Here is a 24,999-nt window from a genome sequence, read left to right as displayed (position 1 = left end):
AGTGTTTATAATGTAATAATAATATAAAATAATAATGCTTGCGACCATTTAAAGGATATAAACTTTTATTTGTCATTACTGTAGAATTGTTTATCATTGTACAAGCGAGATCTCCTCACAGTCAGATGTGCGTAATAATTAAATGCATGGGTAAATTCATGTATCATTCGTTGTTACAAGCAGCCCTCTGAGGGCAGCCATAACTACAATGTGGCTTTCAATGAAAATTAGTTTGACAACCCTGCTTCAGATGCTTACTAAACTAATGACTCATTAGAATTGCAGATTTTTTGCCCTCCAAGTTTTGTCATCAATTTTGTATTGATTCACATACCTATCAATATCAGTCAGCCATTGTTCCCAGCAGGGTGTCGGCCACTTTGTGTTGTTTGAAGTCTTGTCAATTTATCCTGAGGGTGTCAAGCAAAGTTAGATCAGTAAACAAAAACACTAGTGTTGCAGCTGTCCGTGATAATAGAAAAGGACATAATTAGAACTATAAACAGTACTTCGAGCCACAGAAGGACATGTAACACACTTTTGAAGTGCTACACTTTAGTTTAACGAACAATATTGATATCAAAGCTATTTCCTGACAATAGTCCTGCGGCAACACTTTCATTATCACACAGACAGCCTCAAGGTACCACTCCCAATGTTGAACAACCTCTGCTCCTGTTGGCCTATTCATTTCTCCAATCTAGCAGACATGTTTCTGCAAGCTCTCCGATAAGTAATCATGCTCAAAGAAAGGCTTTTAAAGCACCTGAGAAATGCACTGCTTCTGACAGCTTCACCATTTGCTTCATGCATACTGTAGTGTTGGCAAGGAGACACAGAAAGTCTTCATAAACCTCATCACAGCTTTACATCTTTCATCAAGTTTCGCAATACATGTATGCTGATTGCACAAGGTTCCTTCCCTGGTAATAAACAGGCTGTGAGATTTGTTTTGTGTGCGTACATTGAGAGAGGTGACTTGTTATCCAGGAAGAAGATCAGAGACAGATGTGTGTGTGTGACATAACAATGAAACAAAAATCGTGTCTCGTTGTTTGCAAGCTGATTTGCTTTTATGAAAAACCTAATTGGGAATAATTGCTTAAAAGTTTGAGATGTGGGTAGGAGTGTTGGCTGCACAGCAACAGTTTAAGAATGAAGTACAGGGAAAGAAAGGAGGAGTGAGGGGGTGTGTGAAATGTCACTATTGCATAACTATGAGGGGAAACTGAAGGAAAAGGAAAAAAATGAAAAGCAAGAAAATAAGTTGTTTGTAACTTCTACTCAACGATGGGAGGCTTGACTCTAGTTTTGGTTCCCTCTAGTTTTTGTTCCCTCTAAGCATTACTGCTTTTTCCTCTAATTGTAAATGTAAATGCAAAGATTGAAATGTAAAAAAAAAATTAAGTGTAGCTCCAGGAAGATCGGTGGGACTGATTGGTAGGCCGTGTCATCCACTCCAACCTACACACGCCCTATTTGCCGCGGCGTGCACACACTTGCAGACAGTCCAGAAAAGGGGAATGTAAGATGCACTGCAACCTGTGGAGTTACTTACGATACTGCTGCTGCAGCTAAGAAGAACATGTGTTTGCGACTTTTTTTTGCAGTTCTCTGCTGCTGTTACAAACTTTTTTTTTCTTGTTTTTAAATTTCCCGCACACTTTCTTTACTCTGTCTGTGTTGGGAGTATGAAGCACTAACCTTTGCCCGGAGGGTGACACTTCCTTTGGGCATGATACAGAGAGATATGACTCGCCTGTCAGGTAATTTCAATGAAAATATTGCTCATTATTTGTCTTTTTGATTGATGGTATTACTAGAAAAGTGTCAGTAGAATCCTAATTTAAAATGACATCGAGGTTCTTGCATGCATCCGTGTATATTAAGAGATATGACTTTACTGCTGTTACTCTTGATTGTTTGTACAGTATGATAACTAATGTCGCATACACAACTGCCAAAAACTGGGCATGGTTTTTCATTTGTGAATGAAATGTTTTAAAGCTTACCTCTTTGCATGCCAGACTAAGTACTAAATGTCCTATTGAGTAGCAAATCTAGCGTAGTCTGATACTTTAATGATCAACAATTTAACATTGCAGCCCTGTTCATTTGATTCATTTACCTGATGCGCTGCAGAGCTATAACCAGTGCTGACTAAGTGACTTCTGCATGCACTGACAGAAAGCAGAGAAGACCTCTATGTCGAAATTCCATCAGTGTATGCCTTCTAGCCCACTATGCTGGCATGTAAACAAAGACAGATACAGATCGCATCCCTTCTCCTTCTCGCGCTTCATGTATTTACAAAAGATGAGGTATATCCTGCACAGGGATGTTATGTAATTAGGGCTTGGTTTAGGCTCATATGGACCTTAGATGCCCGCGCACATATTAGATCTGCACACGGCAGTCGCCTGCTTGAGCTCTTCTGAATTTGCCTGGACAAGGCCAGTCTGGTACAACAGAGTTTTAGGGAGACTGATGTAGTCGTCACGTAACATAAGGGAAGGTTGCCAACAGCAGAGGCCCACACAGCGCCTCATCATAAGGGAATGAAAAAAGAGAGGGACAAAATAAGTTGTTAGACAAGATAAATTAGTGTGGCAAAAGTTGTATGATTAGAGAAAGAAGTAAATAGTTATAAAATAAGTAAAAAGTGGTAAAAGAGGTTCATGTCAGTTAGTAGAGTTCAAACACAATGCTGCAGTCAAATGCTTGTCCTGCTGCCAGGATTGAAATCAACACAATGAAACCGCTGAGGTTAAAAGTCTTTAAGGTCACACCATTCAGAATTTGACCATAATATTTCAAGAAAAGTAGGTAAAGTCAGGAAAGTATGCCTCTGAAGGCACATAAAACGTCGTAGCCCAACCACTGCCCTTAAAACAGCCTCACTATGCAAACCCACTTGTCTTACCTGTTGGCACCTGTTTTTGTGTATTTAGAATCCCTACAAGTCCCAAAAATTTTAAATCATACTATCGAGGCATGGCAAAGATATTTATAAAACAATATTGCCTTCTTCCAAGCAAGCCATTGGAATTTGAGACCTATTAGTGATATATTCTGCCTTAGTTACGTCCATACTTGGCAACCCTCCCAGATTTTCCGGGAGACTCCCGAAATTCAGCGCCTCTCCCGAAAACCTCCCGGGACAAATTTTCTCCCGAAAATCTCCTGAAATTCAGGCGGAGATGGAGGCCAAGCGGACCTGAGTGACGTGTCGACAGTCTGTTTTCACGTCCGCATTCCCACAGTATGAAGAGCGTGTCTGCCCAATGACGTTATAACTGTAGAATGATCGAGGGCGAGTTCTTGGTTTCTTATGTGGATTTATTGTTAGGCAGTTTCATTAAAGTCCTCCCAGCCCGGTAATAGCACACAACAACAGCAGTCATATTTTCGTCTGCCGTAAACTCCAATGTTGTGAACTTGTGACACTCTTAAACAGGACAATACTGCCATCTACTGTACATAGAATAGAATAGAATGTAGAATAGAATGTACTTTATTTAATTCAGCACCACAGTTCACTTATAATAAACAATGATAATAATAAATAATATAATATATATAATATATTATGTATGTAATATATGAATAATATAAATATATTCTACATGTATTCTACATTTAAGTGCAGTCAAGGAACATATGCATTATACAGTCTGATGGCTGTCGGTATGAAAGACCTCCTCTGTCGTTCCGTGTTACATTTTGGGAGTCTGAGCCTTCCACTGAACGTGCTCATTCTCTCCGCAAGGTCCGAGTGTAGTGGGTGGGAGGTGCTGTCTATAATGGCTAGGAGTTTTGCTAGACTTCTTCTCTGCCAGAGAAACTAGCTGTGGTTAGAAAAATAGTGACAGAGAATAGAACAAAGATGGACATTTCAACCCTTAACTCAACAATGAGTAGTTGAGTGTTATGTGTGTGTATATGTGTTAATAGATGAACACTGAAATTCAAGTATTTCTTTTATATATATATATATATATATATATATATATATATATATATATATATATATATATATATATAAGGAATAAGCGGTAGAAAATGGATGGATGGATATATATGTAATAAATATATATATATAGCTAAAATTATCTGAAAGTCAAGTATTATATGTATGTATATATATATATATTTTTTTTATATATATATTTAATATATACATTAAATATTTGACTCTTAACCACGCCCCGCGCTCCACTCCCGACCAGTTGTAGTCAATAATTTCCTCATTTCTTCTACATTCTTGTTGTGGGCTTGTACATGAACATGCATGCTGTAAATACAATCCATCGCTGTTTCCATTTCTAATAAAAAGTAGTGTATAGTTCTGACTTATATTTGTCAGTAGACCTCAATATTGAAGCGCCAACAACTACAACATGACTGAAGGACTGTGAAGACACAGTCAAAGGGGGCATAGCAGGGAGGAGAGCTTTTTTGCATAAACAAGACCACAAAACGTTGCATTCTGAAAAGACAGTCAGAAAGCGGCTTGAAGATGGTCTGTAATAAAAAATCTATGCAAAATTTGGACCAAAGTAGCACCATTACATCTTTTGCAGACCACAAGGGGAAAAAAACATACTGTAATGTGACCACTTCAATGCATGACAATACAAAAAACTCCCCCAAGGAGTAAATGATAAACTCTGCTGTTTTTCTTTTTTCTTTTGCATTTATGGCCTTTACCTTATTTCTAGAAAAAAAATTAAAAAACCATGTTTATTCATAAAAATGGCTGGCACATAATTGTTCACAATTTGAAGAAAAACATTTTTTCTTTAACTGCAGTTTAATTGTCACTTATGTATTTTATTATAATGACGTTGATGATTTCAGCAACTTGAGGAGGGGTTGGTGTATTTGCCAAGATTAGCTGTTTGTTAAAGGGACAAACATGCATATGCACCTGGGGTGGGTAATTATGCACGACCAGCGTTTGCATGCATCCACTTTTAATAGCTTTAGTGCCTGGACATGCACCTACAGGCTGTGCTAGCCCTCTATTTTCACATCATGTCCTGACACCATGGTATTTTAACAAGCACTACCACACACTCATATCTTAGACTTGTGAAATACAAAATTCTTGTTAGATAATAAATAATGAGGGACGAGTGAAGTTCAGAATTAAGCCTAGCGCTAGAGAATAACACCATTAACTAAGATGCAGCGATCTATAGGTCTGTTCACAGCAACAGCAGCATGTCGAATGCACACACCCACATGTACAAGCCCACTCATGTCAATGAGTGGGCTTGTACAGCATAAGCCTCAGGGCTGGCTACTTCAATAAGTGTTAAACCGTTTACTAACATATAATGCAGAGAATAATGTATTATTAATACTTCTTTTTAAAGCATTGCCTGCGATGAGGTGGCGACTTGTCCAGGGTGTACCCCGCCTTCCGCCAGAATGCAGCTGAGATAGGCTCCAGGATGGTTTTGCCCTATCGTAGTAAGAAAAACAATCAATTGCATCAAAGCAGTTGCTTTTCTCACAATAATAGGGTGAAACCATCCTTGCAGGCTATAACCCTCTTTGGTTTTCGCAGTAAAAATATTTGGGGTTTTGGCACCAGCCGCTACTAGATGACCAATCTAAGTCTAGGATCATGCACTGATGAAGCCTACTGAGGTATTGGTACCAGCCACTAGACTAGATCTGGCCAATCTAAATCTATGAGCAAGAACTGATGAAGTCTACTCGGTCGAGAGGCGAAACGTTTTTTGATTTTGTTTCTGCTTTTTTCAGCCATTTATGCCAGTTGATTTAGTTAGTCCTAAAATTATATGAACCTACCAGAATCTGTTGTTTTGAATAACTGTAGTAACCATGGTTACATTTTTGGTCTCCTTCTGGTGTGACTCACTTTTCCCCGAATGAGCAAACTTGGAGGGTGCCGGTCTCACAATTTAATGTCAGGGTTTCATCTCTTCAAACGTTTGGTAAATATCAGCTTCTCATTTTGGCCAGTTCTCTTAATCAAACTGTAACTTCATTGGCAAGGGGGGCTCAATAAAAGTATGCACACACACCAGACATGTATCCTTTAACATTGTTCCTTGTTATCAGCTCAGCTCATTCTGGTGTTTCTGAATAATAGAAAAATCATTATTTTGTGACTCAGCTGCAAGCATAGTGCACTTAGAGTTGTTACGTTAAACAGAACAGATGTCACTTGACGAGATTCCGGTTCTTTTTGGGAAAAATCCTGTATTGACGACAGAAAAAAATATTGCAGAACCAACCTTTTGGGCTAAAAGTAATGAATTATATTTTCTATGAGTTGAGTTTTAAATGGCATTCAGTGGTCGTGTAAATCATAATATTTTGGAGATCTCCAAAACGCAAAAGGAGTATTATAGAAGAAAATTATGAGAAGACGTACAACGGAAGTAATGTGAAGGGGATTCATATACTGTCATGTGAAAAAAGAAATATGACACCCTATTTAGAGGACATGTAATACATATATCATCAAGGTTTTATAACACAGGGGTTTAACTCCTGACGGGGGAGGTACAGTATTTCACCCGACCCGCGGGAAATTTTAAAATCATTGTGCACTCTGCCCACATGGTGAATATCAGCTAATATGAACATTAATGCTGTAACGATTAATACATTGAATTAAATAATTTAATTGGAAAAAAAGTTTTAATTAATATTCTGCTACTTTCATTAATTATTTAAAGAGTGTACCAAATAAAAATGTATAGATGAAAATGTATGGATTGCATAGAGTGCCCCGAACTTTAAATTAGCGGACAGAGTTTTCGCATGGCTTCTGTGGAGAGTTTTGGTTTTTATTTTATTAATACACATATGTTAAAAGTGTAATTTCAATGTTGATGATGTGCATTTCTTAGAAAAAAACAATCAAACTTTATTTTTAAAGCCATTTTTGTCAGCAATAGCTAAACCAAAGTGCTGGACAACAATGCAAGAAAAACAGAGCATAAAACAAGAGCACATAATAAAACAAATGAAAAATAAATGTTTCATTGCAAGTATCACATCTTAAGTACCAAATGCAGTTTTAAATAAATAGGTTTTAGGTTTAGTCTTAAACAAATGTGCATTTGTAAAAAAGAATAAAAGTTAGGGCTGGGAAACACTCGGTCCTCAGAGTCATACTAAGATTTGCCAAATCTTCCGTATTTTACTGAAGACTCCTGGAAATTGTCCTTACCTACTGACATCCCTCAAATTACAAATATTTTGAATTCTGCTGTTTTTGAATGCATAATAAATATTGTAGCTTTTGCCTGGTTGTTAAAAGGATGACGAGGACGTGGTCGAATAACAATCACTTCATTAAAACCAGCCAAAACACCATCCAGAGCAATCACAGCGTGCACACAAAGTGGCTTCCCTAATACTATCTCCCTTCTGTTTTTTTCTGCACTCATCAGTCATGACGCATTTGGGGGCTCTCACTGTCGCAAAATAGAACACGTCGAGCAGGAATGAAAGAACGAACACAAACATGAATATTTTCAAAAATAAAAATGTCTTCCTCACCAGTGTTAATGGAAAGTCTTTGTAGTCTGTCCACATAAAAACGCATTCACCGGCTGTCTTGCATATTTTGTCGAAGCCACAGATGACTGGCAGATAACACTTCAACGCCTCCATATCTTTAAAACCACCAGGGATGGGATAGCAGAAGGGGTAATTAATTAAGTTTGGCCTGTGATCTAAAGTGTGCTTTGAACTTTGTCCCTCTGTGCGATTGAGTTTAAACACTTATGCTTAAAATGATCAAAATACGTAAATATTAAATGTTATTGTAAATGTGACCATTACTACATTTCATATATACTTACATTATGTATATAAAACCCTAATGGAGGTGTTTAGATGTCTTTGAGGGGCTCAATAGGCAGAATTGAACAGTTCCCATAGGCTCCATTGTAAGCAGACTTTTAATCGCATTTATTTAATATTTTGAATGCAATTTTTTTTAAATCCATCCGTCGTCATGTTTTTCATAATGATTGTGAACGATTGGCAAAATTCCACAAAAAGTGCAGTTCCCCTTTAACGCTAAACACGATAAATGGACCTGTCTTAACAATCCGTGTCTAAATACAATCGTGTCTTTGGTGAAATAAGTCAGTGGGTTGGTTTTGACCCATGTTACAGGCAGGAAGAGAAGATTAAAGCGGTTGGAAAGAAGAGCACTATAAAACTTAAATTACAGCAAAGAACACACAAAGATACGCACGCACGCACGCACGCACACACACACACACACACACACACACACACACGCACGCACGCACGCACGCACACACACACACACACACACACACACACACACACACACACACATACGTGTTTGGGTGACATATGAGGACTTATGACAAAAACGTGACATATGGGGACATGCCTTTCCAATGGTCCTGCAGGCCTGGGAATCAGACGGTTAGTGAACCAGAATTTTAGAAACACAGTGGTCTATTGAGATTTTTGCAACTCTTTTGTTTTTTTCTGAACCTGATTTTTATGGTACATATGAGGACTTGTCAGGTTTAGGTGCCATATGAAGACCAGAGTGTTTAAGATTTCAAGTTTATGTGACATATGATGACCATGACGTCACAGAGTGTTTAAGATTTCAGGTTCATGTGACATATGATGACCATGACGTCACAGAGTGTTTAAGATTTCAAGTTTATGTGACATATGATGACCATGACGTCACAGAGTGTTTAAGATTTCAGGTTCATGTGACATATGATGACCATGACGTCACAGAGTGTTTAAGATTTCAAGTTTATGTGACATATGATGACCATGACGTTACAGAGTGTTTAAGATTTCAGGTTCATGTGACATATGATGACCATGACGTCACAGAGTGTTTAAGATTTCAAGTTTATGTGACATATGATGACCATGACATCAGAGAGTGTTTAAGATTTCAAGTTTATGTGACATATGATGACCATGACATCACAGAGTGTTTAAGATTTCAGGTTCATGTGACATATGACGACCATGACGTCACAGAGTGTTTAAGATTTCAAGTTTATGTGACATATGATGACCATGACATCACAGAGTGTTAAAGATTTCAAGTTTATGTGACATATGACGACCATGACGTCACAGAGTGTTTAAGATTTCAAGTTTATGTGACATATGATGACCATGACATCACAGAGTGTTTAAGATTTCAAGTTTATGTGACATATGATGACCATGACGTCACAGAGTGTTTAAGATTTCAAGTTTATGTGACATATGATGACCATGACATCACAGAGTGTTTAAGATTTCAAGTTTATGTGACATATGATGACCATGACATCACAGAGTGTTTAAGATTTCAGGTTCATGTGACATATGATGACCATGACGTCACAGAGTGTTTAAGATTTCAAGTTTATGTGACATATGATGACCATGACATCACAGAGTGTTTAAGATTTCAAGTTTATGTGACATATGATGACCATGACGTCACAGAGTGTTTAAGATTTCAAGTTTATGTGACATATGATGACCATGACGTCACAGAGTGTTAAAGATTTCAGGTTCATGTGACATATGAGGCTAATGACATCAGAGACTTAACAAAACCACCTGAGTTGGTTTAGTTGATGTGTTGTCATTTTAAAAAATCCCAATCCCATGCTACTGTAATCTAAAACCAAGAAGAGTTTAAAAGAAACATGGGTATAAATGTAATTGTCGACTAAGTGTAACTGAATTGTTTTTGTGGATTTTGTCGCTAAGAATTATCTGGAATAAATACAAAACGCTTGCTGTTTATTTTGCTTTTTTAATTGCTGGTAACATACTCAAACTACCACAGAAGATGTGGGAAAACATTTTTTTCCCCTTTTTTTAATATAATTCTGTTATGGATGTAGTACTTGATGGCAAGCCAATCTCTGTCCTGTAGAGCTACTAGTTCTTTATGGAGGGAGGCTTCACAATCTTTTTTACCTGGTACTTTGTTGCCAGTTACAAAATGCAACATGTGTCATTCAACTGCTTCCACTTCTTCCCCTTTGCAGCTGTCATAAAGGAGACAAAATACAATTTCTTACTGAAGGAAAAATGACTATAACACAGTGAAAAGGTGCAAAACGTAATATAATATTCTAGTAAATGATGTGGATTATTTATTTACCCCGCTTTGGAGTGGACCAAGTGGAAGAAGCTTGAGACATACCTACTTCCAGCGATTTGTCCTGCTGTCAATCTGAAGGGAAGAATTAGAAAACTGTAAAAGTAAACATTTAACATATTGTGCTTTGTGAAGCAGCGTGTTGTCTGTCTATTTATGAATAATGCAGACGAGGAGTGTTGGCTGAGTTCTTAACATTTGCTTTCAGAGCCTGCATATCACAACATACAAGATGCCGTCATGGCGACACAACCTATACATGCTCCTCACTCCTGTTGCATGCTGGGTAGGGTAGTTCTTTTTTCCCCTGGCTCATAACATTACAATATAGTACCATGTATATGCGTTCAGTTTATCAAAGCACCAAGCAAACAGATATGGTCATAATTATTTTAAGTGCACTACGCAGAATAAACACAACATTATTGATATTGCTACTAAGGATAATTTGATCAAAAATTCCCTAAAACAGCGCACTACCTATAATATAAGTTTTTTAAACATAAGATCCCTGATAAAAAAAAAAATGTTTCTGCTGTTACCTCAGAAATTGCCTGTTCAGATGTTATGATTGTGGCTCAGAGATTTGTATGTAGATTATATTTATTTTCCATAACAAACAGGATAACTTAAATACCCGGGCAGTGGCAATAAGCTTAAATGTTTGTATTTACCTTTTTTGAGTTGATTTTCATAAAATTTGCTATTTAACTGCTACTGTTTAACAAGGACTGATTTAAATTGTGTTTGCACAACAAATGTTTTGGCGCTTTTTTTCATGTGGGAGAATATTCCAATAAAGGTGCACTACACACTACTTTTGAATTCATTATTGGGCTTTGCGTATACAATGCAGTTAATCGCGATTAATAAGAGAAATAGTGCGATTAACTTCGATTAAAAATGTTAATCATTGCCCAGCACTAATATATATACAAACCCCGTTTCCATAAGAGTTGGGAAATTGTGTTAGATGTAAATATAAACTGAATACAATGATTTGCAAATCCTTTTCGACCCATATTCAATTGAAAGCATTACAAAGACAACATATTTGATGTTCAAACTCAAACTTTTTTTTTTTTGCAAATAATAATTAACTTTGAATTTCATGGCTGCAATACGTGCCAAAGTAGTTGGGAAAGGGCATGTTCACCACTGTGTTACATCACATTTTCTTTTAACAACACTCAATAAACGTTTGGGAACTGAGGAAACTAATTGTTGAAGCTTTGAAAGTGGAATTCTTTACCATTCTTGCTTGATGTAAAGCTTAAGTTGTCGTGTTTTACGCTTCATAATGCGCTACACATTTTCGATGGGAGACATGTCTGGACTGCAGGCGGGCCAGGAAAGTACCCGCACTCTTTTACTACGAAGACACGCTGTTGTAACACGTGGCTTGGCATTGTTTTGCTGAAATAAGCAGGGGCGCCCATGATAATGTTGCTTGGATGACAACATATGTTGCTCCAAAACCTGTATGGACCATTCAGCATTAATGGTGCCTTCTCAGATGTGTAAGTTACCCATGCTTTGGGCACTAATACACCCCCATACCATCACACATGCTGGCTTTTGAACTTTGCGCCGGATGGTTATTTTCCTCTTTGTTCCGGAGAACACCACGTCCACAATTTCCATATATAATTTGAAATGTGGACTCGTCAGACCACAGAACACTTTTCCACTTTGCATCAGTCCATCCTAGATGAGCTCGGGCCCAGCGAAGCCCGCGGCGTTCCTCTGTCTTGTTGATAAATGGCATTTGCTTTGCATAGTAGAGTTTTAACTTGCATTTACAGATGTAGCGACCAACTGTAGTAACTGACAGTGGTTTTCTGAAGTATTTCTGAGCCCATGTGGTGATATCTTTTACACACTGATGTCGGTTTTTAATGCAGTACATCGCTTACGTGCAGTGATTTCTCCAGATCCTCTGAACCTTTTGATAATTTTACGGACCGTAGATGGTAAAATCCCTAAATTCTTTGCAAAAAAAATGTTTAGCAGTTTTAACATCAAATATGTTGTCTTTGTAGCATATTCAACAGAATTGGGGTTGAAAATTATTTGCAAATCATTGTATCCTGTTTATATGTACATCTAACACAATTTCCCAACTCATATGGAAACGGGGTTTGAATGTATTTATATAAATATAGCCTATTATTTGCGCACTATTTACAAGTTATGTACCAAAAACACGACCACCGAAAAAATACTTTGATCAATGAAAACAGCGCTGCAAAAACCGGCTGTAAACAAGAGGCACTGCATTTTCTGAATTGAAACACTCATTTTAAAGCTTTGACATTAACATTTTAACACACACTAATCTGGTTCAGAAAATATGAGGACCCTATATGAAACACACTTTCTTGGTTCAAACAATATGAGGACATGACGAGTGCTCACATGTAGAATTTATGTTGTTGACTTGTAACATCTCCTGTTTTGCTAAACATGAGTTCCAAACTCCCTACTGACTAACATGGATGTACCCTTACGAAAATGTTGTCATATAAACTGATCTGTGAGAGATTAAAATTAATAAATGTCTTTCAAAATATAGGTTGGGTCAAATTTAGAGCAGATATAGTAAAAATAGACATGTAATAACCTGTTGGAGGGATGAAGTCGGTTTATGGCTGTCATCTGAATCTAGAGAATGTTGAGATAGAACCTCAACAGTTGGTTTCTGCAACAAAACACAAAAATATAATGTCATAACTAATTAATTATAACATTCTCACCACTTTTTGTTGATAAAAATCTGAGCATACAATGCCAGATAAAGGGTAAAGATTATTACAGAGTTTCAGCTCTTAGACAATTCATTAAGAATGTAACACACACAAAAATCTGGTTCAGAAAATATGAGGACCTGAATTGAGACACACATTTTAAAGCTTGGACATTAACATTGTAACACACATTTTCTGGTTCAGAAAATATGAGGACCTTATATGAAACACACCTAAGTCTTTCTTGCTTCAAACAATATAAGGACATGACGAGTGCTCACATGTAGAATTTATGTTGTTGACTTGTAACATCTCCTGTTTTGCTAAACATGAGTTCTAAACTTTCTACTGACTAACATGGATGTACCCTTGCGAAAAAGTTGTCATATAAACTGATCTGTGAGAGATTAAAATAAATAAATGTCTTTCAAAATATAGGTTGGGTCAAATTTAGAGCAGATATAGTAAAAATAGACATGTAATAACCTGTTGGAGGGATGAAGTCAGTTAATGGCTCACATCTGAATCTGGAGAATGTTGAGATGGAACCTCAACAGTTGGTTTCTGCAACAAAACACAAAAATATAATGTCAGAACTAATTAATTGTAACATTATCAGCACTTTTTGTGGATAAAACTCTGAGCATACAATGCCAGATAAATAGTAAAGATTATTACAGAGTTTCAGCTCTTAGACAATTAATTAAGAATATAAAACACACTAAAATCTGGTTCAGAAAATATGAGGACCTGAATTGAGACACACATTTTAAAGCTTGGACATTAACATTGTAACACACACTAATCTGGTTTAGAAAATATGAGGACCTTATATGAAACACACCTAAGTCTTTCTTGGTTCAAACAATATAAGGACATGACGAGGGGTCACATGTAGAATGTATGTTGTTGACTTGTAACATCTCCTGTTTTGCTAAACATGAGTTCCAAACTCCTTACTGACTAACATGGATGTACTCTTACGAAAATGTTGTCATATAAACGATCTGTGAGAGATTAAAATTAATAAATGTCTTTCAAAATATAGGTTGGGTCACATTTAGAGCAGATATAGTAAAAATAGACTTGTAATAACCTGTTGGAGGGATGAAGTCGGTTTATCGCTCACATCTGAATCTGGAGAATGTTGAGATAGAACCCCAACAGTTGGTGTCTGCAACAAAACACAAAAATATAATGTCAGAACTAATTAATTATAACATTAACAACCACTTTTGGTTTATAATATTCTGAGCATATAATTCTACATAAACAGTAAAGATTATTATAGCGTTTTAGCTCTTAGACAATTAATTAAGAATATAAAACACACTAAAATCTGGTTCAGAAAATATGAGGACCTGAATTGAGACACACATTTTAAAGCTTGGACATTAACATTGTAACACACACTAATCTGGTTTAGAAAATATGAGGACCTTATATGAAACACACCTAAGTCTTTCTTGGTTCAAACAATATAAGGACATGACGAGGGGTCACATGTAGAATGTATGTTGTTGACTTGTAACATCTCCTGTTTTGCTAAACATGAGTTCCAAACTCCTTACTGACTAACATGGATGTACTCTTACGAAAATGTTGTCATATAAACGATCTGTGAGAGATTAAAATTAATAAATGTCTTTCAAAATATAGGTTGGGTCACATTTAGAGCAGATATAGTAAAAATAGACTTGTAATAACCTGTTGGAGGGATGAAGTCGGTTTATCGCTCACATCTGAATCTGGAGAATGTTGAGATAGAACCCCAACAGTTGGTGTCTGCAACAAAACACAAAAATATAATGTCAGAACTAATTAATTATAACATTAACAACCACTTTTGGTTGATAATATTCTGAGCATATAATTCTACATAAACAGTAAAGATTATTATAGCGTTTTAGCTCTTAGACTATTATTTAAGAATGTAACATTCACTAAAATGTGGTTCAGAAAATATGAGGACCTGGATTGAAACACTCATTTTAAAGCTTTGAATTAAACATTGTAACACACACTAATGTGGTTCAGAAAAATATGAGGACCTTATATGAAACACACTGAAGTCTTTTTTAGTTCAAACAATATGAGTACATGACAAGTGATCACATATTGAATTCATGTTGCTGACCTGTAACATCTCCTGTTTTGCTAAACATGAGTTGTAAATTCCACAGACTAACATGGATGTACGCTTAAAAAATGTTGTCATATAAACTGATCTGTGAGAGGTTAAAAGGATTAAATGTCTTTTGAAGTATAGGTTGTGTCAAGTTTTTAGCAGATATAGGGCAGCACGGTGGAACAGGGGTAAGTGCATGTGCGTCACAAATCGAAGGTCCTGAGTAGTCCTGAGTTAAATCCTGGGCTCGTGATCTTTCTGTGTGGAGTTTGCATGTTCTCCCCGTGACTGCGTGGGTTCCCTCCGGGTACTCCGGCTTCATCTTACCTCCAAAGACATGCACCTGGGGATAGGTTGATTGGCAACACTAAATTGGCCCTAGTGTGTGAATGTGAGTGTAAATGTTGTCTATTTGTGTTGGCCGTGTAATGAGGTGGCGACTTGTCCAGGGTGTACTCCGCCTTCCGCCCGAATGCAGCTCAGATAGGCTCAAGCACACCCCGCCAACCCAAAAAAGGGACAGGTAGTAGAAAATGGATTGATGGATGGATAGTAAAATAGTCAAGTAATAACCTGTTGGAGGGATGAAGTCGGTTTATCGGTCACATGAGTCTGGAGAATGTTGAGATAGAACATCAACAGTTGGTGTCTGCAACAAAACACATAAAAATAATGTTAGAACTTATTAATTATAACATTATCAGCACTTTTTGTTGTTAACATTATGAGCATATAATGCCAGATAAATAGTAAAGATATTTATAGAGGGTTTCTGTCTCTTGTCCCGCTCATGTCTTGAGATGAACTTCCCTCGGTACTCGACCACAAAAGAACCTTTTTCAATTGATGCAAGAGCAAATACACCATATCCTGATAAAACAGTTTATCAATTAACAATGTTTGGAATATCTGTTTTAAAAAGCAATAATAATAGTCGTTACTTGACTAAAAATTATATTACAAACAGAATTACTCTTTCATAAATGTAAATAATTATTAAATTAAGTACAAACCCCGTTTCCATATGAGTTGGGAAATTGTGTTAGATGTAAATATAAACAGAATACAATGATTTGCAAATCATTTTCAACCCATATTCAGTTGAATATGCTACAAAGACAACATATGTTTGCCTGTGTATCGGCTGGGGACATCTCTGCGATGCTGATCCGCCTCCGCTTGGGATGGTTTCCTGCTGGCTCCGCTGTGAACGGGACTCTCGCTGCTGTGTTGGATCCGCTTTGGACTGGACTCTTGCGACTGTGTTGGATCCATTGTGGATTGAACTTTCACAGTATCATGTTAGACCCGCTCGACATCCATTGCTTTCCTCCTCTCTAAGGTTCTCATAGTCATCATTGTCACCGACGTCCCACTGGGTGTGAGTTTTCCTTGCCCTTATGTGGGCCTACCGAGGATGTCGTAGTGGTTTGTGCAGCCCTTTGAGACACTAGTGATTTAGGGCTATATAAGTAAACATTGATTGATTGATTGATATTTGATGTTCAAACTGATAAACATTTTTTTGGTGCAAATAATCATTAACTTTAGAAATTGATGCCAGCAACATGCAACAAACAAGTTGGGAAAGGTGGCAATAAATACTGATAAAGTTAAGAAATGCTCATCAAACACTTATTTGGGACATCCCACAGGTGTGAAGGCTAATTTGGAACAGGTGGGTGCCATGATTGGCTATAAAAACAGCTTCCCAAAAAATGCTCAGTCTTTCACAGGAAAGGATGGGGCGAGGTACACCCCTTTGTCCACAACTGCGTGAGCAAATAGTCAAACAGTTTAAGAACAACCTTTCTCAAAGTGCAATTGCAAGAAATTTAGGGATTTCAACATCTACGCTCCATGATATCATCAAAAGGTTCAGAGAATCCGGAGAAATCACTCCACGTAAGCGGCATGTCTGGAAACCAACATTGAATAACTGTGACCTTCGATCCCTCAGACGGCACTGTATCAAAAACCGACATCAATCTCTAAAGGATATCACCACATGAGTTCAGGAACACTTCAGAAAACCACTGTCACTAAATACAGTGTGTTGCTATATCTGTAAGTGCAAGTTAAAGCTCTATTATGCAAAGCAAAAGCCAATTATCAACATCCAGAAACGCCGCCGGCTTCTCTGGGCCCAAGATCATCTAAGATGGGCTGATGCAAAGTCGAAAGGTGTTCTGTGGTCTGACGAGCCCACATTTCAAATTATTTTTGGAAATATTGGACACCGTTTCATCCGGACCAAAGGGGAAGCGAACCATCCAGAATGTTATCGACGCAAAGTTCAAAAGCCAGCATCTGTGATGGTATGGGGGTGCATTAGTGCCCAAGGCATGGGTAACTTACACATCTGTAAGTTACCCATCTGTTTGGAACAACATTTGCTGCCATTTAAGCGCCGACTTTTTCATGTACGCCCCTGCTTATTTCAGCAAGACAATGCCAAGCCACATTCAGCACGTGTTCAGCTTCATAAAAAAAGAGTGCAGGTACTTTCCTGGCCGGCCTGCAGTCCTATCAAAAATGTGTGGTGCATTATGAAGCGTAAAATACGACAGAGGAGACTGAAGCTCTACATAAAACAAGAATGGGAAAGAATTCCACCTTCCAAGCTTCAACAATTAGTTTCCTCAGTTCCCAAACGGTTATTGAGTGTTGTTGAAAGAAAAGGTGATGTAACACAGTGGTGAACATGCCCTTTCCCAACTACTTTGGCACGTATTGCAGCCATGAAATTCTAAGTTAATTATTATTTGTAAAAAAAATTATTCCGTTTGGATTTACATCTAACACAATTTCCCAACTCATATGGAAACGGGGTTTGTAATTAATGTGTTACTTGAAAAAGAAAAGTTTTAAATATCTAGCATATGCAGTTGAGAGACATTTCATGAGAGCAGAGTGTGTGTGTGCCTTTAAAAAGCCGTGCCTTTTGCCAAGTGACGTGGGACTTCAGCGCCCAGACATAGCAGAATAGTTCAGCTGTATTTTTTAGCTTAGCAGTGGCAGTTAAGATAGTTCTGTTGAATGTTTTTGTTTGTGTGTGGATGAGGCCTCTTTCTATTTGATATCGTGTTCGTAATTACTTCCGGGGGTTGCTTTCATTAGTAAAAAGATATTACCTGCACTAACCCTTTTGTGCTTCTAACGCTGTCTTGTTGACATACAATCACATCAAAAGTAGCATGCCACATTACATAAAACGCATCGTAACAGCGTTGTAGCGTACATAAAAGTTATTAGCTTACTCGTTACCGGTAAAAGTAACAGCATTAGTAACATCGTTTTCATATACCGCTGTTATACCATCCATCCATCCATCCATCATCTTCCGCTTTTCCGAGGTGGGGTCGCGGTGGCAGCAGCCTAAGCAGGGAAGCCCAGACTTCCCTCTCCCCAGCCACTTCGTCTAGCTCTTCCCGGGGGATCCCGAGGCGTTCCCAGGCCAGCCGGGAGACATAGTTTTCCCAACGTGTCCTGGGTCTTCCCCGTGGCCTCCTACCGGTTGGACGTGCCCTAAACACCTCCCTAGGGAGGCGTTCGGGTGGCATCCTGACCAGATGCCCAAACCACCTCATCTGGCTCCTCTCCATGTGGAGGAGCAGCGGCTTTACTTTGAGTTCCTCCCGGATGGCAGAGCTTCTCACCCTATCTCTAAGGGAGAGACCCAAACTCATTTGGGCCGCTTGTACCCGTGATCTTATCCTTCCGGTCATGACCCAAAGCTCATGACCATAGGTGAGGATGGGAACGTAGATCGACCGGTAAATTGAGAGCTTTGCCTTCCGGCTCAGCTCCTTCTTCACCACAACGGATCAATACAACGTCCGCATTACCGAAGACCCCACACCGATCCGCCTGTCGATCTCACGATCCACTCTTCCCCCACTCGTGAACAAGACTCCGAGGGGCCATAGAGGTCGGGTGCATTGTGAGCTGGGCGGCAGCCGAAGGCAGGGCACTTGGCGGTCCGATCCTCGGCTACAGAAGCTAGCTCTTGGGACGTGGAACGCTGTTATTCCAAACACTTCTAATTAAAGCCATATAATACAACCTCTATTAGACAGTAAGGAAATGATCCAAATGAGATGTTGATACAGTTACCATTGATATGATACATAACAAGACATACCTTTCCAATCATTGATCCACTGGGCCTTAAAACAAGACTTGTCACATCCAGATCAAATAAACTCGGTAGCTTCAGCCTCAGGATTACGTCTCGCTCTTCTTTTGGGCACGATGTCTATATCATGTGTTGATGCGCCTAACAAATCCACACATAAAAATGAAAAAAGTCAGTGACACAGAAATAAAACAAAGAACCAAACCCTTCAAAAACTGTTAAATTTAGGATCAGTGCAGACATGAAGCTTCTCAAACAAAGAACTAATGTAACAATATCAGTAACATGCCTACTCCACAGTGCTTATCAGCTTGACATATTTGTATTTGAGAAAAAGTATAAACAATTTGAAGAACTCTAGTCTGTCTTGTTTAAAATTAAGAAAAGGTTTACTAGCATAGTGATCAAGGGTGATGGGTCAAATGCAGAGAATAATTTCACCACACCTAGTGTGTGTGTGACAATCACTGCTACTTATAATCTTCCATGCAACTTTAAAAAAAAAAATTTAAATGCCTTGGCCTTGGCCCAGAACTGAAATGCTTAATTTGACCTCATAAAATCAAATCTGATTGCAATTAATAACAACAAACATTTAACTGTTGTTTACAATGAACTATTTTCCTATGTTAAAAAACATTGGTCTATTTAATTACGTTAAACTCCATTTTATGCTCACCTGATTCAACCATGCTGCCGAAGACTGTCAAAGATGGTTTGTGGCCAAGATAGATGTCCCCCTCCGGTGATGCAGGTCCCGGAAGTGCTGTTCACTGAGCGCTCTGTTGTGCTCAAAATCGTGTGTGAAGTTTTGTATTTCGATTATAAATGGTCCTTTTGGAAAACCCTTTTTATATATATTCAATATTAAGTGTGATACGTGAGCTGTATAATTTCCATGATGAAAATAGTTAACTAGTGATTTAGGCCTCTGTTAGGAGCAGACATCGTCCAGCGGCCAATCAGGCGGCGCCTAACTGAAAATTGGACCAATCAGACGCCGAGACTCTTCAGAGTGGGCGGAAGTAAACATCTTGAACACCATGTAAAATGAATACCTCCAAAAACAATCCCCATATTAATCCTAAATTTGCCCCAAAGATAAAAATACCCAAATAATGTGCTATTGTAACCATTTGAAAATATTAAATACTGTGTGTAGTTTGAATTGCATTTGAATTATTGCCTTTATCTCAATCAAGGTTGAAGGTTGTTTTTTTTTATGCAAAAACCTACATTTCAGGCACATTTAAAGCAATTATTGTGCGGCATTGTATTTTAGTCAACAGAATAGCAAAAAGTCAAATACAGTAAAATACTGAATCAAACAAATTAAATCATCACCATAATCCCTTTATTACTAATTGTCTAGCCCAAATCCTCTCCAGATAAACCAAATTAATAGATAAAACTAACACTAAAAAGGATGAGATCATCAGATCAGTTGAAAATGTGTTGTTATTTGATTCAGAATTCAAGAGTATGTTTATTGCTGTAATGGTTAGATGTTTTTCAAAATGTTGGAGTGTGTGAGTTTCTGACCCACATGACATATGAGGACATATGACATATGAGGACAAGTGTGTGTGTGTGTGTGTCATAATAGCAAAGATGGCCACTAGGGGCAAAATCGAAGGTGAGCAAAAAAATTAAACACACTTTCACACACTTTTTCTGAAAATTTGACAAATGAAGACTTCAGAGATTTTTGGTCTGGGAACATGCTGGGAGGGTCTAGAACACGATAGCATTGCGGGAAATATGGGGACATGGAAAATGTCCCCATATTTCAACAGGTCCTCATATGTAAGGTGAAATTTCATAAAAATGTCCCCATATGTCACTTTGACAAACGCACACACACACACACACACACACACAGACACACACACACACACACCTCCAGTATAAAAGTATAAAAGAGACTTTGTGTAAACCCAGCCCAGCCACGTTCCCACTGTCTAAACAACACGTCTTCACACCCTTTTTAAAGTCTGTATTATTGTCGTTTGTGCGTTGCTGTTCTCTCTGTGGTGCTAATTAGCTGTAGCACACTTTCTGTGCTGCTAGTTTGCCCTCAGTCTGCAGTGGTGGGACAGAATTGGAAGTCGGCAAACAGTGTTTCCATTGCAAGTAGGGCAAGAGGTTAGGGGGTTTGGTACAATTAAAATTACTTTCAGATGTCACAGTTATATAACAGCATGTGACAGTGCCGTCATTGCTAGACCAAGTATGTCTGCGGCCTCCTTGTCTTGCTGCTGCGATCATTCTCTTGCAAAGTTACTTTATGAACTTCCAGTGTACTTTGTACAGCTTAATCTTCAGTTTTTTCTTGTAGACAATCACTGTTTATGCTATTACGTTCGAGCAGAAACCAGCTGGCTTATGTGTCTGGATTTCATTCAGCATTTTCTAGTGTCCTTCAACAGGGTACAATCAGACCTCAGCTTGGCTACGTTTTTATTGACAATATGTGACAAAGTGGAGCAGTCTGCTCAACAAATAATTCAGGTGGCTTTAATTGTCTGCAGTGTTCTTTGTGTTATTGTGTCTCAACAGGATGGATACATTAAACTATTTGTTGCTTTGATGCTTACTGCAATCATTACATATATTTTTTGTGTGTGCAGAAAATGGGTCTCAGGTAATAAAATTCTAATTTTGATGGTTCATAACTGCATTTGTATTGTGTGCTAACACTAGCGAATTAGACATCAGTTATTTTGTGCAGATCTTATGGGGTTGTCTGTAGCATTCGCTTCGCCATCTAGCGATCTGGAAGCCCGTAACTCGGGATGCGAATTGATGAGATTTTTTTGGTTCGGATTACACTTTCAATTCTGCTCAACAATCTGTTTTTTTTTTATCGGTTCTCTTATCAGTTCTTATTTGGATAAAAAGATAACAAAAAAAGTGGATTAACATCAATTTTGTTTAGTTTAGAGCTAACATGACCTTACAAAGCCATTAATACGATTTTAAAAGGCACATAGCATAAAAAAACTATTTTAGAAAAAAAAAAAAAAAAAGAAAACGTAGCGATTACACGAGATTGTAACATTTTAAAAATTAAAAAAAATATTTGCAATACCATGCAAAAGTTTTAGATTTAAAAGGTGAAAAAATATATAATGACATAGGCTCTTAACATGCAACACAAGATATTTAAAGCCTTCTTTTAATATAATGTTGACGATTATGGTTTACAGCTTATGAAATCTTCGAATTGAAAATTTCCGAAAATGTGTGGTTTTCAAAAACAGTAAGCCGTAATCATCAAAAGTATAATAAATGAAGGCTTGACATAGCTCACTTTGCATGTATTAGATTTATATAAGTTATTAGTTTCACATTTGAAATTTAATTGCAGACAGAAATGAACTTTTACACGATATTCTCATTTTATGAGTTCCACCTGTACGATATGAGTGAAAATGTTGGACGAAAAGCTTGCACATTTTCTCTGACTATGTTAAATTTAACATACACCTACCGAAAAAAGAATAATCTATGTGGCAAATTGTTGTAAGATTTTGACCACGAACTTAAGTCACCTATCGGTGACATTCATCGTTCTTGGCCGAGTGGTACTCTTCCTTGTATTTGCAACATAACCACTTTGGTTGAAACTAAGTTTTGTTTAGTAACTCATGGGACACGTCATACCCACAAACGTCATGAAACAAAGACTGTCTGTGCTACAATACAGTCAATTACATTTCATTATTCAGCTATAGGACAGTTCCTTAATTATTTTAATTTAAATGTTTAACAAGATGTTTCAGTCCATCTAAGAATGATCTGAACTCCTGTTTTGTTTAATGCTAGTGAAGTATTGGGCAGAATAATGCTTTGCAGAGGAGCAACTCAATTTCAGGCTGATGTCATATGCGTCTTGTTTTTTTTTTTTCTTTACATCAAAACGTAAACATTGCTTGTATTTTTGCATTCCATTTTGAATCAACACAACACCATTAATAAAATATATATTCTACACAATCAACCAAATTCTTAACAAGAATTAAGTCCATTATGAGTTTTTGACAAGGTAAAGCATTATCCAAATTGTGCTGTTTTCATGTATTGTGATGCCTGGTGTTGTGCACTGGATGTTTATGACTATTCATTCAAGAAAATTGTCATATACAGTACAAATTAATATGAAATTGCCATTGAGAAGTATACCGTATCAGCGGGAGTTAAGCAATGCTCTTACTCTCAGGGCTCAGCTTAATTTTTGGCACCGATTCTGAAGGTTGAATTGTTGCCATAGTTACAGAAATATTCTGCATTCTAAGTCATTATGTTTAATAGGCTTAGAAAAGTCATCGTAACGACAATGCAGTGTGATCCGAGGCAACAGGCCCTAAGTGGCTTTCAGCACCACTCTGATGACATTATCAGTATCATGAATGTCGCTCTTTTTAAATTGACAGGCTTGTCGGTGCTTTAAAAGGTGAAGTTGTCTGTGAACTTTACAGGTTCCACTAGAGGACAAACAAATATTTAAGAAGTCTGTACATTATTTAAAAGCTGTCTGTTTTTGTCTGCAGTTGAATTACTGTAATGCTAATGCGAGTGCTTGGTGCAACTGGTGAACAAGGAATCAGAGCATTCATCTGACATCTCTAAAAGATTTACATTGCTCCATTTGCAGATGCACGAGGAGTTTTCTTCCATGGCTTTGGCAGCATGTTTACCTTTTCCAGTACAAACATGGAGTGAGTGCAGTAAGTGCATTCCCCCAGTTTATGTTAGTGTCTCGCTAGGTTCTGCAGCCACATTCCCTGGTATTGGCTTTGCGCTCCCTGATTCTGAAATGGCTAACTATGCCACTACTGTATATATATGTATGATTTAGCAGTACACCACAGTACACTTTAGAATAGTAAACTCTGATCTAACTTTTGTTTAGAATAGTAAACTCTGATCTAACTTGTGTTTCTATCCACCACTCAGTGTGCACTGTGCAGCTTGTAGATCTGCCAGAATGTGTTTCTTCTTAGTCCAGAAAAGTCAGTGGATCAACAAAGAAATCAAAAGCTTGAGGTGTTGGGTCCCAGCCAAACAGTTCTGGTACATTCCAGTGCAGACCAGGTGGGGGGAAACAAGGAAATAAAGACGAAAAACACCTTCTGTTTTCTTGCTGGAATGTTAATGGCTGGTGTGACTAAGGTTACACTGACACTGTTTTGGTCAGACACTTTTAATTGTTTTTTGTCATGGTAAAAAAAAAACATCTTGCCTTTCAAGGACATGTATTTCCTGTTTTAATCAACCTCCTTTTAAATTGTTAGCCTTACCCTTAACAAGGAGATGAAAACATATGCACAAAAGTAATGTAATGTACACCGATTAGTGTCTAGGTGACATTTCTGTTTATTTGCATACAAATGGACTCCTATTCTCTCATGCACTCTTGCATCTTTGTAGTGTGAAGTTATTTGAGTGTAAGGTAGTGTACACCACATACCATTTATTGGCTACTTTTTAACACAAAAACGTGATTGCTGGATATATTGTAGTCAATGCATATATGGGTCACCATGACAAATCATTTTAGCTTGTACTGTATTCTAGGCAGTATTTATTCACCTTTCACCGATAGTGACTGCATGGATAAGCTATGTTCTGCAGGCCGAGTAAAAACATGATCCTTTGCTATTTATGGACAGTTAGACTCTTGCATTTGTGATATTATCCTGTTCATGATCTGTGAACAGTTGGGTGGGCTTCCTTGATCTTGTATTTTAGTGAGGATTTGATAAACAAGGTTGTTTTTTTCCAGTTGGCTTTAATTTATTTGTTTGTCAATATT

At 37.6% G+C, this 24,999-nt stretch overlaps 1 protein-coding gene and 1 long non-coding RNA gene across 4 annotated transcripts in view; one reads left to right on the top strand and one right to left on the bottom strand.

Annotated features, from left to right (window-relative positions):
* The window catches only part of mrtfab (myocardin related transcription factor Ab), an 82,550-nt gene that overhangs the window by 10,014 nt on the left and 47,537 nt on the right, over positions 1-24,999 (top strand). The window contains exon 1 of one of the 3 annotated variants that reach the window (XM_061908999.1): positions 1,488-1,766. The exons of the other annotated variants lie outside the window; for them this stretch is intronic. Within the exon in view, the coding sequence (XP_061764983.1) occupies positions 1,736-1,766 (31 nt within the window). The 5' untranslated portion in view covers positions 1,488-1,735. Of the gene's footprint in view, positions 1-1,487; positions 1,767-24,999 lie in introns of those variants that run through there. 3 annotated transcript variants of the gene reach the window in all.
* LOC133557974 (uncharacterized) lies at positions 9,804-20,147 on the bottom strand. The gene is made up of 9 exons (XR_009807878.1): positions 19,861-20,147; positions 19,188-19,322; positions 15,617-15,692; positions 14,623-14,700; positions 14,012-14,089; positions 13,402-13,479; positions 12,792-12,869; positions 10,172-10,243; positions 9,804-10,055 (listed from the first exon to the last, which is right to left on the bottom strand). It is a non-coding gene; the product is annotated as an uncharacterized LOC133557974 (long non-coding RNA).

The sequence above is a fragment of the Nerophis ophidion genome, linkage group LG08 (assembly GCF_033978795.1).
Source record: "Nerophis ophidion isolate RoL-2023_Sa linkage group LG08, RoL_Noph_v1.0, whole genome shotgun sequence".
Classification (NCBI taxonomy): domain Eukaryota; kingdom Metazoa; phylum Chordata; class Actinopteri; order Syngnathiformes; family Syngnathidae; genus Nerophis; species Nerophis ophidion.
The sequence above is the reverse complement of the archived record's forward strand: the minus strand, read 5'-3'. Positions and strand labels throughout refer to the sequence as shown.